At 40.0% G+C, this 18059-nt stretch overlaps 1 protein-coding gene across 1 annotated transcript in view; it reads left to right on the forward strand.

The window, feature by feature from the left end:
- cdh13 (cadherin 13, H-cadherin (heart)) overlaps window positions 1–18059 on the forward strand; it is a 326125-nt gene that overhangs the window by 139730 nt on the left and 168336 nt on the right. Inside the window, exon 7 of the mRNA XM_055155478.1 lies at window positions 8274–8452. Coding sequence (XP_055011453.1) covers window positions 8274–8452 — 179 coding nt within the window. The remainder of the gene's footprint in view (window positions 1–8273; window positions 8453–18059) is intronic.

Below are 18059 nucleotides of genomic sequence, written 5' to 3' on the forward strand. Positions count from 1 at the left end.
AAAACATGTCTAAATTACACAATGGTTAGGATTAGATTGTTAAATGAATTTTAAAGCAACATTTATTCTTCTGAGCTGTTTCATTCTCCCAAGTTTGTAATTCTGTAATTCTGCTTTATTAGTTTGTCTACATTTCCAAAGCACAGTGGAACAGAATATGTTTTTTGTGTGTGTGTGTGTGTTTTTGAGAAAATAACTCCAGGTATGTTTTTGATGAGAAAAAGAAAATAGTGTAATATGGACCTTTTAAACCATCAGCAAAATGACTTTGCGCATAACATTCTCCCTGCATTTTGATGTAATTTTCCACTGTTGATGACACAGGTGGAGGTATTCTGTTTTAAAACTCAACACTACTTCCTGTATTTTTCAACAACAACAAAAAAAAAAAAAAAAAAAAAAAAAAAAAAGAAATGTGCATTATTGTCTCCATGGAGATGTAATTTCTTTGCCTGGAATATTCCACAGGACGACAATGAACACATCTCGATTGCGTTTATTCAACTGCATGTGTTTTACAGCTCAAAAATACTGTGCAAAAAACATAAATTCTTACAATGTGCAGACTTGCTTCTCCGTAGATCTGACCATTAACTTGTCTCCATTGTAATAACCAGTTTTATTTCGATACTGTGAAATAATCTAGCCAAAGTAGTACATCTCCAAGGAGACAAGCATCGAAAAAGTTACACAGTGCACCTTTAAGCTGCCACTAAACTGCTGTACAACTATGCTACATATTTACCACCCAAATAATGTAATAATCTTAAAAACATACAAACCTGTCATGTGCGCTATAATGATTTTAAAAGCATATTTTCACCTCTGATAATCCTAAACCACTATTCACTTTACCTCCCTGTGAATGGTCGGAGCTGCAGCTAGTCTCTGTGTCCATTATCAGGTTGTTGCCAATGGTCCAGCTGCTGCGTGTGTGAGGAGAGTGAATGGGCAGTGCATTGTAGAGTGGGCAGAAAAGGACATCTGAACCACATTTGAGTCCATTCACCGTGCTCCTGTCTGCCCAGGCCTCATTATTTCATATTTAGTTTCTACGCCACACAGGCAGCACAACGGGTCCCTCATTTTCAGCTCCAGAACTTACCATTATTGGAGCGGCTAAATTAATTTATGAAAACTTCCCCTGTTGGTAGAATGGGAAAACTTAGACAAAACAATATTTGCGTTCCCCTGTGAGAGAAGGATTGTTGCCATTGCCAAGGAGGGTTTAAATAAAGTGTATTCAGCAGTGTTGTGTGCGTGCTGGTACCAAACTCCAGGAAAGTTATGTTGGCTGTGAGATAATGAGTCTGCAGTGCATCAGACGGGGATGGACTGGTACTGTCTTCTATTTTGGTCCATGTGATGAAGAGGACACAGGGAAAGGTAACGGACACTCCAGCTCCACTCAACTTATGAAAGATTGATGTCAAAGATTTGCTTGTTTAACTTTTTTGCTGGGATGTTCAACATGGTTAAAGCCGTGTATCTCCATGGAAACAAGCAAGTCACGCCACTAGGCCAAGTTACAGGTTGGATTTATAGAGAGGCAAGCCTGCTCACAGTTAAAGTGCAATGGGTGTATTGCTCAAGTGTTTTTGAGCAATAACATGCAAGATAAACGATTATTGACCGACTAGAAGAGGTGGGACCAAGTCATTGTTTAGCAAGTCTCAAGTAAGTCTTAAGTCTTTGACCTCAAATCCGAGTTAAATCCCAAGTCAAATACAGGCAAGTCCAAGTCGAGTCTCCAGTCACTGGCTTATAAGTCCAAATCAAGTCCAAGTTGTCTGTTTTGAGCATCAAGTCATTTCAAGTCTTTAAACCAATGTACCAAATATAGCTTAGACTTTTGCAATTTGCATGAATTTTAAGATAAATTGTCCTTATAAAGTCATAGTATATTTATATATGAATATTTATACAGTATATAAGAGTTGTAAAAATGCTATTTTTTCCTTTTTAAATGTCTTGACAAGATCTTAGTGTGAATCATTTCGGTCAGAATTAAACAAATTCAGATTTAAAAGTGCCTCTCAAGTCACAGGCCTCTAGTCCGAGTCAAGTCCCAAGTCACTGACCTTCAAGTCCAAGTCAAGTCCCAAGTCTTAGTCCCTTTTATCAAGTCAAGTCTCAAGTCCTAAAAATAGTGACTCAAGTCTGACTCTAGTCCAAGTCACGACTTGCAAGTCCCCACCTTTGCTGGCTAACACAAGAAGGTTCTGGGTTCAACTGCCTGGCTGTTTGTATGTGTCTTCCCTTGTCTGGGTGGGTAATCAGCTAAGGTGTTTCTGACCAAGACCAGACCAAGCACAAGATCATGGAGATGAGTCCTGCATTGTGTGCCCACTGCATTTCCTGGCATTGAAGGATGGGTCAACTGCAGAACATTTAGTGATGATAATGTGTACCTTAACTATAGCTACAGAGTGTCATTTTTCACGAAAATATATTGAGCTTAAAGGTGTGCTGTGTAACTTCTCTGGTGGTGGGTTCATCCACCACAAGTTTTTCTCGATGGAGATGTTACTGCATTGTCTGAATTATTTCACAGCATGGCATTAAACCTTTTCATCATGATGGAGACCAATCTAAGCCAAGTTACAGGCACAGTACTTACTTGGATAGGAGACCGTTGAGAGGTACACTGGTGGCCCATTGGTAAAAATGGCCATTGTGTCTTTAGGCAAGACACTTCATCCATAGTGCCTAGTATGAATGTGGTGTGTGCTCGAGTGATTGATGGTGGCTGCAGACTGACAGCCTCGTTTCCATCAGTCTGCCTCAGGGCAGCTGTGGCTACTGTAGTAACTTACCATAGGGTGGGTGAATGTTTTTAGGTGAGTGTTTTCATTTAGATCTTCCATTGAGGTGTCATTGTCTAATCATCAATAGAATTCAAATACCCCCTGGCAAAATACAATAGTCTTAAAGCAGTGCCTGGAAAGCAGACTTCAGTAACACCACTCTGTTGTTGAGTACTTGGGAGGGGTTTCCATTTAGAAGCAGGGACCAAAAAAGATATGTCCTAAGAGGAAGACATCAAAGGTCCCACTAAAATAACTGTTTGTATTGAATGTGCACTCAGGGGGTTCAGTATTTAGCGCTCACTTCAAATGTCCTTTTATCTTCATCCTAGCATCCACAGGCAATCATCGACAAGCCCTAATTAGAAATGTTTTATATTAGAATAGTTTGCAGTCTACTGGGCAAAAGTCAGTAACACACAAGGACTGCCAGAAATACTAATATTTAATTAGGAATGGATTGAAATAACATTTGAGAATGCAGTCACATCTACATAGTTCTAAATCTTGCATTAATCTTGCAGCTAATCTGAAAGAGAAGCTTTAGTAAGTTTGTTGTTGTGCTGATTTGATTTCTGACTATTTTTGAGACATTGTTTTTTTTCCTCTGATAATTACAACAAAGACAAATTATTAATAATCTGCAGTAACATCATGATGGGGGTGTTCTGCTTCTACGTGTATGTCTATTTATAGAATGTTCAACAGTTACCGTGGTGACACAATGCATACATTTGCAAAAACTGCCAAAAATGTTATTTTATATAGTCTCAAAACTCAAGAAAAAAAATAAAAAATTTATTTAAACAACCTCTGATCAATACAAGCATTTATGGTTCTGTTTGATTTTCAATAAAAAGGTGAGAGTGACTGAAAAAATAAATAAATAAATAAATAATAATAATAGTAATAAAATGCTACTGAACTTGTGACTGACTAATTTTTTTGTGAGAAGTCAGATCTCTGCTCAGATTGTGTTAAAAAAGGCTCAGATTAAGGCTCACTTGAGTAACAGAGCTTCTAACAGAGTAGTGCTTCCTGTTAACTACACACTCCCACAGATTGTTGATGATATCAGCTTCAAAGTATCAATAAATAAAAGTAATGACTCTTGTGATAAAGTACCACTATACTTTGCCACTCTTTTTAATAACCCTAACCCTAACTTTTTTATCGTATACATTTAGCATCCTGTTTATTCTCCATAGAGCAGCAGATATGGAGCCATTACAGTCTGATACTTTAGCCTCAGATGTGACTGTTGTGATGAGTGAACAGCACAAGTCTGAACTCTGGGCCCATCTCTGGTCTGTGCGAATCTTCTGGCTGATATTTTTTTCTGGAGTGAGACAATATATTCTAATATGTATAATTTTTACACTACATACAGTACAATACATTAGAGGTCTGTGCGGGACAGAATTTTCAGTCCCGCTCCCGCCCACTCCCGCAAAGAATTGTAATTTCTGGTTCTGGTTTAGTGGCGCAGCGTATGTACGGGAGGAGGGACTGTCTGCGTGGCATATGGGAGAGGGGATGGTCTGCTGCTTAAAATGTTTTTATTAATCCCAAATAAAATATCCAGCATAAATTATGCATGATATACTTACATTCATCCTTTGTATATTTTACTTTACACTCATATTTAGTTTGTGGGACTGCAGGGCTCTACAATACACCTAGACCCAGATTTGTCTTACTTTAACCTTGAGACCGGTTCAGATTATTGGTATCAAAACTGAGACTGTACTGACGCTAAACATCCCAAACCCATTATTTTATTAAAAATAAATAAATAAAAAATAACATTAAAATTAAAATATCTAATTATATTTTCGCAATTAGCTGCAAAAGTTTATTCGATGAACATCTTAAAAGTAATTTGGATTTAACTGAAGGACCTTCTGTTTTCACTTGTTTGCACAGACTGAATGCCAAATATCTCCATCTTAATCAACAGTAATGAGAGGCCTGGTGTCTCCTGTGAACTCTGTACATTCAACAGTTAATTGGCTTAATTTTAACTTAATTTAAAGAAGAAAATATGTATTTCAGTCATGCTATTCAAGAGATACATTAGCAGTGGATTAACAATTTTGTACTAAATGGAGCTCCACAACAATGAAACCTCTTCCACTGGCTGAATATTCCCATTAACCTTGACACATAAAAGCAGAGCCTCATCTTGCCTTAGCTTTCACACTTATTTTCCAAGATAATGACCTTGTATGTTTAGAGTATGTATGTAACTGTACATGCACATGTGGCTCCATCTATCTCCTGGTGAGGTGTGAAGTGGAACAGAGTCAAGGTAATGAAGAAGACGGCACTGTGTAATTACTGGGCTGAGGAGGATTACCCGTTTACTTAACCACTAATAGTTCACCTTGAAGTGCAAATTCCAAGGGGATCAAACACACACACGCTCCCTTGCCCCCTATTTGCCTTAACAGACCTTGTGTTGTTTAAAGTAGAATTTACATTTCCTAGTTCATTTCTGTCACTACTTTGGATAATGAACTGTGGCAGAGCAGCACGGGGTGTTTAACTAGATATATTAAGGGGAAATCCTCAGACACTAAAGCGTTTGGTTTAGTGCGATATTGGTGTGGTGTGAATAAAAAAATGAGTCTTATAAACTGAGACATGTAAAAAGTAGCATTTCAGATTTGTCATATTTTAAAAAACACATATATACACAATAATAACTATTAAAGAAGACATTTCAAAGTCCTATATTATGTTATTTCCTTTAAAATATGCCATATAACATAAATCAGAAAACCGCCTGTAGCTATTAATTTACCAGCCTCAGTTATGTTGTGAAATTGCATTGATTTTTAATAACTGATGTTTTAAATAAGATCCCTGCAATTTTTATGTTCGTGAGGATCAACAGGGCATATTTTATATAAATTATGTGGTTTAATTTATGTAAAAACATGAACTAGTTATACTTATGTTACCTCACTTACCTTATACAGTCCGAGCATCTTAATTCTATTCACTTTAATGAGTTTATAAGGGCTTTTCTAAGTTCTCTGAGACTGGAGATGTGTTTTGCCATTAAGTTAAAGCTAACAACAACTAGCAGACTGTCCAAAGTTGATCTCAGGAGCAGATTTTTTAATAAATCTGTACTGGGACAAGACAGATATTGCTAAAATAATGGGGGGAAAAATCTGGTACAGGCCATTTAATGTAATCTATGAAATAAAAGCCTCTTATTTATGCTTGTATGTACTATAAAGTCACATCTAATTTTATTAAAATTGTCTATTATTCTAACCACACTCGACTCTTGAAATAGACAAGCTGTGCACCTCTCCGTCTTCCCCGTGCTGAGTGTGTGAGGAGACTGGAGTAAGTGGCACCTGTGTTCCCATACACTGCACACGAGGCCCGCCGAGGTCCAATCACATCACTAACGCGTACACAGATGGAGACTGTGTTGCCGATTGCTTTCTATTTCAGAAGAGCTACGAAGAGCAGGATTTTCATTTTTCTTCCCATTACCAAATAAAACGCCCCCCGCTGTTGGAGCTGACACATGGCAGAAAACACATTAATAGCAAAGGCAAACTTTTTAAGCAGCTGTCTAAGGCCGAGCAGGGCGCCGCGGGTCTGAAAATGTGCTGTTTGTACCACTGAAATCACTGCCTTTTCAACAGGAATGGGATTGTGCCATAGAAATGTACGGCACCGTAAGCTCACCTGATGCCAGCCAAACGCAAGGGCAGCTCATTCTCAAAGCAGTCACTGTTGGACTTAGACTTGATCCACAAGGGAAATTGTGATATGTTGTGATATGGAAATAGGTTCATAATTGTGATATGGAAACTGTACGATATATTTTTTCAATGTTGCTATGTTGTAGGTTGAGCATAAATGTGAGAATGACATTATACTTCTGTGAACACAAAGTTGAATTGAATAATTTCTAAGACTTTTTAATATCATTTAAAAATGTGCTCTCCTTTTGGATAGTAGAGATTTTATTTCTTAGCTTGGAATGTTCCACAGTATGACATTAGGGTGCACCCACACTAGCCCTGTGCTTCTCAATTATTTTCTGTCATGCTCCAGGAAGAAGAAAACATTTCGCGTCCCCCACTCAACAGAACCGCTACCAAATGTGGACACATCACACCTTCACTTTCAGTAGCCTTCATAAGTTTTAGACGTGTCTCCAAAGCGGCACCTGGGACACACGCAGCATGTGTCCATCCGTATTCCGCACTGCGCTCACCTGCGTCATGAGGCGATCCGCTCCTGTGTCCTCCTCGTCTTTAACATGTTATAGTTTGGGGCACTAGTATGACAGAAACCATGTGTAATGCTGCATTAGTATCAGGTCCTCTGCTCTTTGGTATGCCACCTTATATGATGCTAACTGTGCTCACTGGTTAACTGAAGTAGCAGTCACAAAGCAGAATGACTGTTGGCAATATTCGGCACATTTTCTCAGAAAACCCCCCCCAAAAAACTAAGGCAGCTTATCAGTGTGGTTGGGGTGTAATGTCTTTAAGTGATGCCATCATTTATTCAGCTTCATGCTGTCTGCTGACAATATTTTTAGACACAGTAAACACACCGGTCTTTCCTCGTTTCCCGCCGTAGTAACAGTGAAGCCAAGTGCTACATAGAATTTACAGACACTTCATATCTCCTGCTCTGTTCTGTGTGTGCATATGCTCAGTGCAAAAAAACCCAACACTATAGCGCTACTACTCCCTGCGCACACTCTGCGTGCGTTACTGCCAACTACTGTAGTGGATCTGCAATTTAATTTTATTCTAGTACAGCGGAAAAAAAAGCATTTTCCTCAAGGTCACAAACTATTTGAGAAGAACTGCATTAGCCCAATCGATCTGTGCCCAAGCACATATAGACTGTAAAGCGCAGTGTGAGTGCAAACGAACTGTGCCAAAGCCTGGCAGAGTTTGGACTTTGGCCCAGAGGAGGAGACCTAGAGTGAGTATGCCCTACACCACCACACTGCAGGTCAGGGGTCTCATTTATAGTTTCTGATCAATAAAAAGACATGGAAATGATGTTGAAATGAGCTGCTCAATCCAAAAGCTACTAATACCTGCTCCTCAGCCTTCATCATCTCCCTCCAAATATTCCTCACCACTTCTTGCAACACCCCCTCCTGTCCAATCAGTGCACAGTCCGTCCACCTGCAGATTCACGGCTGCTTTGGTTTGTGCCACTCCCCACCTCCTGCCCAGTACCCCTCGACTTCTCATCCTCTCATCGTCCTCTTCACTCTCTTCTGTCTCACCTCTGCCACTTCGAGTGTTCAGGCCTTGGGGCAAGACATCTCCTAAACGCCATCTAACTGCCCATGCCCTTAATCATAATGTCTTCTGAACTCCTAATACTTCCTCTTTCCCTCCAGTCTCTCCAGGTTGAATAATTTTGTAACATAAGTTTGAACCCTGTGTTTCTCATCTCCCACAGGCACCACGGTGATGAGGATGACAGCGTTTGATGCAGATGACCCGGCCACAGATAATGCTGCTTTACGCTACAACATTATCAAACAGTCTCCTGACAGACCCTCTCCAAACATGTTCTACATCGACCCGGAGAGTGGAGACATTGTGACCGTCATCTCCGCCAAGCTGCTCGACAGAGAGGTAGGAAAACATTGGATTGGCTGTGGCTTTGGCACAAACTCACACTGGATTATCCCACTATAGCAACCGCTGGTTTGAGGTGCATCTTTTAGAAAGTTGTGATACTGAATACATTGTGCTTGATGGCAGAAATACTGTATATAATATAAAATTTGCTAAATGAATATGATGATAAAAAGAAAGACGTAAGAATGATGCATGGTTAAAGGAGTTAAAAGGAGGGCAAGTAATTATAGGAAAGAAAAATACAGTATTTAGAGATTTATGGACGTGAAGAATTATGAAAACATGTGCAGTGCCCAAAATTAAAGGTGCATCGTGTAATTTTTCTGGTGGATGGTGAATCAATTGCTTTTCTTCATGAAGATGTTCCCCAATTTGACATTTAACTCTACCTCACATTTATTAATTCACAGATTGTTTTATATCTTAAAAATATTCATAAAACAAGCATTCTGACTGTAAGCGGGGTTGCCTCTCCACAGATTTGACTTGTAACTTGGTCTGATTTGGTCACTATGACGACAGAAAGGTTTAATATCTCATTCTGAACAGACAAAGACAAAGCAGTAACATATCCATGGAGAAAAGCAATTGACAGTCACTCCAGCAGAAATGCGCCTTTAAGTGTACTTGTAATTTTGTACACACTTTAAGAAATAAGAAAAAGAAAATTACAAGAAAAACGAAATATTGCTTGGTTTCAGATTACATCATAACATTTTATAGGCCTACATGATTTAATACAAATGGGACCCAACTAAAATAAATATAGTATGCAGATTTTTATTGTAATACAGTGAGTTCTTGAGTCTAGTCAGTAACAGAAATGATCAGATTCAACATTTGTGAATCTCTCTTGCCCCCCATCTGGGAGTATGACATCATTACATTGTAAAACTTGAAAACTACCATAGCAGCTAAGGTGGGGAAAGTGATATATTTTACACAAAACAGCTTTTTTTTTTTTTTTCATTTGATACAAAAAAACAACATGCTTTAGAGACTGCAGATATTCTCACTTTGCAATTAAAGGTGTTAACTAAACTATTATAAATAGAGTGATGTTTTTTTTTTCTGTACTGTTCGTAATTATTGAAAGGGAAACTATCACACCAAGAAGCATCTATTTGAAGTTGTTGCCCTCTCTCTTAATTAAAACTTTTATTTAATGGTTTAGAGAAAATACAATAATAAAAAATCTGATGTTACATTCACAGATTTGTTATACCATTCACAATTACTGAAAGGGAAGCCATCGTACTAACATGCATCCATTTGACGTTTCCCTAATTTAATTAAAACTTTCTTTTTATTAATAATTTCAGCAATACAATTAAAATATGATGTTACACTCACAAATTGGTTATACCATTTGTAATTACTGAAAGGGAAGCCATCACACGCAAGTTCAAGTTTTTCCCCTCTTTTAATTAAAACTTTTTTTAATGATTTAGGCAGAATACAATAACAAAAATATGATGTTACACTCACAAATTTGTTATACCATTTGTAATTACTGAAATCACTATCATGCATCCATTTGAAGTTTTTGCCCTCTTTTAATTAAAACTTTTTTAATTATTTGGACACAACACAATCAAAATATGATGTTACACTCACAGATTTGTTAAAATTGAGGTAGTGCTTTAACTATGAGCAGCTCAAATGTACAGACCTGACCTAATATGAAGTATACTGCGTGTGTGTATATATTTAAAATCCTATCCAACCATGGCGAGACAACAGCGTGATTGCTTTTCTGAAGGGTGACCAATGGCAGAACATCGATTGGGCGCGGTGCTGGGAGAGGAGCATTAGCTGTTGTCAGACACTTAGCGCATAGTTTAATTGAGGTGATACAAGCTCATGCACAGTCTCTGGTGGTGTCCAACAAGATGCCCGCAAAAACCTGCCATCCGGAACCGAGCATGCCCACTGCAGCGCACGGCCTGATGAGCTGCGAAACATACACCAGTGTTCTACGGAGGGGTAATTGATTAGAAATGACATGTCATCAGTGTGGAGAGTGCTCATGTGATGGAGAAAGTTCTTAAAATGTTACAGTTTCTGGGTTGATTATTATTAAGAAGACAGAATCCACAAAGTAGCCATCAGTAGTGTTTATTTGAATCCCACTCTTGACATAAAAACATCATTGCTAGAGTGGTCAGATCAACATATTGGCCATGCGATTCCAACTCCCACCGATTAATGTTGTTGTTGTGTCCTCGAGCAAGAATGTGTGTGTGTGAATGGGTGAGTGTTTCCTTAATATAAAGAGCTTTGACTGCTTTCAAGGTGCTGTATTAAAATTTTACCATTTTACCTAATTAGATTGACCAGGTCAGTCCACAACTTCCAATAAGGCCAGGAACCCCCAAACTGAGGGCGAGCTGGAGCTGGGACCCCCTATTATATATATGACATACAATTGTGTTTTATATTAGTTTGGGTCTAGTGCAGTGTATCAACATCTACTCTGTTATTGTACATCCAATACTGGGGGGGCATTCCATCAAAGTCACTTAACAAGTCCAGGCTTATCTTGAGATCTTGAGCTGAAACTAGCTGCATCTCTATCACGGAAAATGGGCTCAAAGTGTACCTTTTTAATGATCTGACTAAATGAGAGAGGAGCCACAGTGCGCACAGACAAGAGTTTGATATGGGGCACTGAACTCTTCCAGTCATTCTGATCTGAGGAGCGAGAGGAAAGACACGACTCCCCCTTCCTGTTCGTTCCCCCTCCTCTCCCGGTCACTCTGCGGGTAGAGAGGAGGCTGGCTGCGGAGTATGGAGCCTGGCCGATGCCGGGGAATGGCCGGGGAATGAAGTTTCCTCACCTCTTCCCGTTGCACAGTAGTACATACAGACCTTAAGTTCTGCTCTTCACATGTAGCCAAGAAGAAACGATAAAAACCAGGCTGACGTGTTTTGACAGAGAGTGAGATACAAGGGAATGAGAGAGACAGACGTGATGAAGAAGCGCACAGCCAGAACACACTCAAAACCAGTTCATCCTCATCCTTCAACAAAAACAGTCAAACAATCAAACAAAGATTTCATGCCCCTGGGAACTGGGAGCAATGTACAACAAAACGTTTTCATAAATGCAAACTTCTTTCTCATATATTAAAAGAAACACAATATTTTACATGTAAATCTGCATTTTTATCTCTTTTGGCGGCTAGTTAGCAACTATTTATAAATATAGAATCTTCTAACTATCTAATGTTGTTTAATAAAGCTTCCGTGAAGTAATGGCATATCAACTGGAAGTAACTGACATGTCCAAAAGAAATGCCAGACAGCTAGTATCCATTTCTGTGACGGAGAGTTTTTAAAATGTTATAAATTTCACCACTGAATATTTTAAATAGTTAAAAAAAGACTGTATCCCCAAAGTAGCCATCTTCAGTTATGTGGAGCCAAGATTTAATAACATAATGTCCAAGTTCTGTTGCTGGAATCTGCTGCTTTGGAGCACGGCATTGGGCCAGACAGTAGCTTGTTTGTGGACGTGATAAATGTGTGAACTAAAACAGTTTCCTGGGGTACTTTTATACTCCATAGGTGATGACGGCAGTACTTCTACACATGCTTTCCCAACACTTTTGTTCCTGGCTCGGAGATGCCGGAGAGTCCTTCTGGAAAACTTTGGCTTCATTGTGTTTTGGAACGTTTTCTCGACGTAATTGCAGTTGGCACAGGTGTGACTGTATATTGTGCCATTAATCACTGACAAGCGTTTACTCATTATTTCTCCCAAACATACCGAAGGCAGATTTATTTAGTTATTTCAAACGCAAATTCAATTGGCCAGGGAGTGAAATCCACAGCCACCAATAGGTTTCCAGCAAGACTTTCCAATTGTGCTGCAACTGTTATCCTGCAGCCAAACAATATGAGACCTGTTTTAGCTTTGAGCCTGTAAATAGTCTTATTACATATACTCTGATATCTTGGAGCGAGTACCACTGGTGCATCCCCAATCAAAGCCATGACTATGTGTTTGTAAGTTATTACAAGTGTAGCCTCTAATATCTTTAACTTTCTTCAACCTTCTAATCTGATTTCATAAACAGCGAGAGATGCAGGACTACCGTATTTTTTGGACTATAAGTCACACTTTTTTCATGGTTTGGGTGGTCCTGCTACTTATACTCCGGTGCGACTTATATATTAAAATTTTCACATTGATAGTCATGAGAAGGGGCTCTAGACTTGTGTGTCAGTATCTCCTACTCTTATTACTCCTGTACCACTGTCACTTCACTCTACTGCTCATGTCTCCTGCAGAAAGAGCCTCTGTCCTGTCTGTATCATGTCAGTCGCACCATTACTTCTGTACCACTGAAAATTTTAAGTTTAAACAAACTCATAAAGAGAACTGAGAAGACTGAACACAAATGTCCCCGAAAAGAAAATCATATTTTGCAGATTACAAGCTGCAAGTAGTGAAATATTTAATTTAATTGAGCAGCAGAAAGAAAGTTTGGAGTGAATGAGAAACTTGTGACAACTGGGAGGGTGCACCATGCAACTTTCCTGAAAGTCATTGGATGGATCGACAAAGCATGGACTTCAGTGACAACCAAAACCATCCTGTCGGGATTCAGAAAGGCAGAAATAATTCTAACTGGAACTGATGTTGAGTCTGACAACAGCTACACTGAAGAGGAAGCTGCACTCCGTTTACCTTGAGAGGTCACAGAGTTGCTCAGAAGTGACACTGAGGATAAAGAATTCAATGGATTTAGTGATTTGGAGTGAGGTGGGGAGTTTAGTAAATTTGTTCTGTTCTGTTGTTTATGCTATAGTTATCTGAAGAACTGTTCATATGTGACATTAACAGCCTGTTGTTCTCTATTTTATTGTTATTACTATAACTTGCCTTTCAAGATGAAACGTCTTCTTGCTCTTTGATTTCATAAAACTATATATTACCCCAAAAAGTGCGACTTATAGTTCGGTGTGACTTATATATGTTTTTTTCTTCTTCATTATGCATTTTTTGGCTGGTGTGACTTATTCTCCAGAGTGACCTATAGTCCAAAAAATATGGTGCATTCATACCCCATACAACTGTACAACAACTCACCCTTATGGCCTGTCAATCACTTACAACTTAATTGACACCAATCTCTTGCAATTTTATTTTAATTTTTTTACCTTTTTTTTTTTGCTCTTTGTTTTTATTGTTATCTTGTGATATGTGAGCCACTGCGTCTAAAGACTAAAGCCTCTGCTGAGTATTGGCATATCAGTAAAAGTAAATGCTGTGTCCATTACAAAGGCTGGTCAACGAGGCTATATAGCTCGTAACCATTCCTCTTGACTTCTGCTGTTGTGGTTCAGACATGACAAAAGGCAAGGCCGCCAGGTTTAACATAGAAGATAGAAAATTTGAAAATAAATAGAAAAGTTTGTTGGTGTTAAGTCTTTCGTTACAGTTGACTTGGAGCTGTAAGTGTGTTTGGATAGACACTTCACCTGCCCTGGGGAAAGCACAAAGCAATCCGGAGAAAATTGGAAAATCCATTTTGTCACATAGAAATCAGTGATTCGGCTTGTAGCGCTGTCTCTGGGGCGTAAAGTTCTGTCTTGATATGCACATTTATTCCACCCCTATATTTGCACCCTTCACTTTTTGGGCTCATTCCTATTGTACATCAGACAGGGTTGATCAATAGCAGGCTATGATTTGTCCAAAGATTGCTCTTAGGGCTGTTTTCATTTCGTCTGGTTCTAGCGATATCAGTGTTGCTGGTAATATTTATGGCCATATTTATCATCTGTGCAGTTTAAAGGTGCTTGGTAACTTCGATGATGGAGGGCCTGCCACGTTTGTCTTCTCGGGATGTTCGATTGTATTTAACTTGTATTTATTCGATAACAGGTGCTTGTACTGCTATTTCTTATTCTGTATCCTGTTAAAGCATACACTGTAGGTCTAATCTTAATCGTGAAAAAAATACAATTACATATTTTTCATTCAGCTCTGATTAAAACAAAACAGCAGCCTTCATGCTTTGATACTTACTACTACTACAATGCCCCCCCCCACCTTAAATGTATTTGATTCATGCATGTTTGAGTAATTCTGTATGTGTGTCCTGCATTTGAGGCTTGAGTACTGAGATAATTTCAGTTTTTACCTACCCCCTATCCCCAACCACATGTCTGGACTTTCTTGTAATTATTCTATTTCGACTCCGAGTCACATTTAGAGTTTCAATTCTCTTAAAACTATTTTCCAACAATAAAAAACGTGTAAGTGAAAATCTGATGCTTGTTGCTATGAGGGGGCAGTCAGGGTTGTAGAGAGAGTGGTACGCTGGGGTACGCCGTCCACCCACTTCTCCCAATGTGAGATATAAAAAAATAACAAATATAAAATAGATACAACTTAAATGTCAAACCGGAGCTATTGGCAATGGTGAGAACTGCATAAGCTCATGATGTCTGCAGTAGTGTCCGACAGTGACCTGCAACATGAGGGACCAGGACTGAACCAGGACTAAACCAGGACTGAACCAGGATAAAACCAGGACTAAGCCAGGACAGAACCAGGACTGAACCAGGACTAAACCAGGACTGAACCAGGACTGAACCAGGACTAAACCAGGACTAAACCAGGACTAAACCAGGACTGAACCAGGACTGAACCAGGATTAAACCAGGACTAAACCAGGACTGAACCAGGATAAAACCAGGACTAAGCCAGGACAGAACCAGGTCTAAACCAGGACTGAACCAGGACTAAACCAGGACTGAACCAGGACTAAACCAAGACTGAACCAGGATTAAACCAGGACTGAACCAGGACTAAACCAGGACTGAACCAGGATTAAACCAGGACTGAACCAGGACTAAACCAGGAACCAGGACTAAACCAGGACTGAACCAGGATTAAACCAGGACTGAACCAGGACTAAACCAGGACTGAACCAGGACTGAACCAGGACTGAACCAGGATTAAACCAGGACTGAACCAGGACTAAACCAGGACTGAACCAGGACTGAACCAGGACTAAACCAGGACTGAACCAGGATTAAACCAGGACTGAACCAGGATTAAACCAGGACTGAACCAGGACTAAACCAGGACTGAACCAGGACTAAACCAAGACTGAACCAGGATTAAACCAGGACTGACCCAGGACTAAGCCAAGACAGAACCAGGTCTAAACCAGGACTAAACCAGGACTGAACCAGGACTAAACCAGGACTGAACCAGGACTAAACCAAGACTGAACCAGGATTAAACCAGGACTGAACAAGGTCTAAACCAGGACTGAACCAGGATTAAACCAGGATTAAACCAGGACTGAACCAGGACTAAGCCAGGACTGAACCAGGTCTAAACCAGGACTAAACCAGGACTGAACCAGGATTAAGCCAGGACTGAACCAGGTCTAAACCAGGACTGAACCAGGACTGAACCAGGACTAAACCAGGACTGAACCAGGACTAAACCAGGACTGAACCAGGACTAAACCAAGACTGAACCAGGATTAAACCAGGACTGAACTAGGACTAAACCAGGATTAAACCAGGACTGAACCAGGATTAAACCAGGACTGAACCAGGACTAAGCCAGGACTGAACCAGGTCTAAACCAGGACTAAACCAGGACTGAACCAGGACTAAACCAGGACAGAACCAGGACTAAACCAGGATTAAACCAGGACTGAACCAGGACTAAACTGGGACTGAACCAGGATTAAACCAGGACTGAATCAGGACTGAACCAGGACTAAACCAAGACTGAACCAGGATTAAACCAGGACTGAACTAGGACTAAACCAGGATTAAACCAGGACTGAACCAGGATTAAACCAGGACTGAACCAGGACTAAACCAGGACTGAACCAGGTCTAAACCAGGACTAAACCAGGACTGAACCAGGACTGAACCAGGACTAAGCCAGGACAGAACCAGGACTAAACTGGGACTGAACCAGGATTAAACCAGGACTGAATCAGGACTAAGCCAGGACAGAACCAGGACTAAACCAGGACTGAGTGTTGGGGCTGGTCCAGCGGTGCGCCCTTGTAGACCGCCGGGTGACCATAGGTGAAAGGACTGCTCCCACACTCCAAGGGGCTAAGTGCAGCCATCGCCCAATTGTGGACACCCTGCTCCGTGGGCTCGGGGTTCTCTCTCTCTCTCTTTCTTTCCAAGAGTCCAAGATTAGTCCTGGTTTAGTCCTGTTTTAGACCTGGTTTAGTCCTGGTGTAGTCCTGGTTTGGACCTGGTTTAGACCTGTTTTAGTCCTGTTGTAGTCCTGGTTTGGATCTGGTTTAGACCTGGTTTAGTCCTGGTGTAGACCTGGTGTAGTTCTGCTTTAGACCTGGTTTAGACCTGATTTAGTCCTGGTTTAGTCCTGGTTTAGACCTGATTTAGTCCTGGTTCAGTCCTGGTTCAGTCCTGGTTTAGTCCTGGCTCAGTCCTGGTTTAGTCCTGGTTTAGTCCTACTGGTTCAGTCACAAATCGCGTACCCCCACTTAAAAAAAAATCCCCACTACACCACTGGTTGCAGTCAGTTCTATTATTTTGAACAAAAAGTCAAGGACCCATTTATGTTAAAGTTGCCCTGCGTAACATTTCTAGTGGAGGGTACGGCACCTGCTTATCTCCATGGAAATATTATTGCTTTGTCTAGAATATTCCACAGTATATATTAAACCACAAGGAGAGACAAGCAAGTTACAGATCTATACTACATTACAGTTCAGATCTGTGGAGAGTCACCTACGTTCACAGAAAAAATGACTTTACTTTGATACTAAACACCAGACAAATCCCAATATGTGCTTTTCCAATATCAAAGTCTGTATCTTTATCAGGTTAAACAACACATTTTCACCTGCTCCCTTAAAATATGTACATTCCATATATTTATCAGGTGTGATTTTTATCTGTCTTTAACCCTGTTTAAACAGACTCACCCACTTCCCACTTTAACAAATTTTAAATCGCTGTACGGCGGAGAAGTTTAATTGGAGAGGAAATGTGTTTGAGAGCTGTGAGGGATGAGTCATGAGCGGTGGTGAGCGTGCCCGCCCTTTTGGCACATGTGAAAGACAAACATATGGTGCTATGAGAGTGTGAGCGTGAGTGGATGTACGCCTGACAGAGGAAGTCACATCTTCACAGGAACGCCACTCATGCGCCATGCCAAAGAAACTAATTATTCCTGATGTGTTTTTTTTTTTTTTTTTATCCGTAGTTTTGCAGTCAGCTGTGCTTTCATATGCTCCACCACACTGCACTCTTTTACAGAATCAGAGGAGATGAGTGGAGGCAGATCCGCAGGGGGTGTGAGTTATTCTCTAAAGTCTCCTCTATAACAAGATGTGGTTCATTTGCATTGAGTCACACACTGAACTGTGCAGAAGATTTAGTGGTATGTGAAGGGTATCATTCAGAGCAATCATAGTGTATACTGTATATGTATACGTGGATTATGGCAATTATATCATTCTGAACAGTTATAACTGTCCATCACCTGCTTGACTTCATGTTGTTTTTCCCTGAAATGTTCCACAGTATGGCATTTCATTTAATTATCTCCATGGAAACAAGCAGACCACGTTAG

This window comes from Boleophthalmus pectinirostris, unplaced genomic scaffold, assembly GCF_026225935.1.
Source record: "Boleophthalmus pectinirostris isolate CB_2022bp ecotype Guang Dong unplaced genomic scaffold, ASM2622593v1 HiC_scaffold_2, whole genome shotgun sequence".
Classification (NCBI taxonomy): Eukaryota; Metazoa; Chordata; class Actinopteri; order Gobiiformes; family Gobiidae; genus Boleophthalmus; species Boleophthalmus pectinirostris.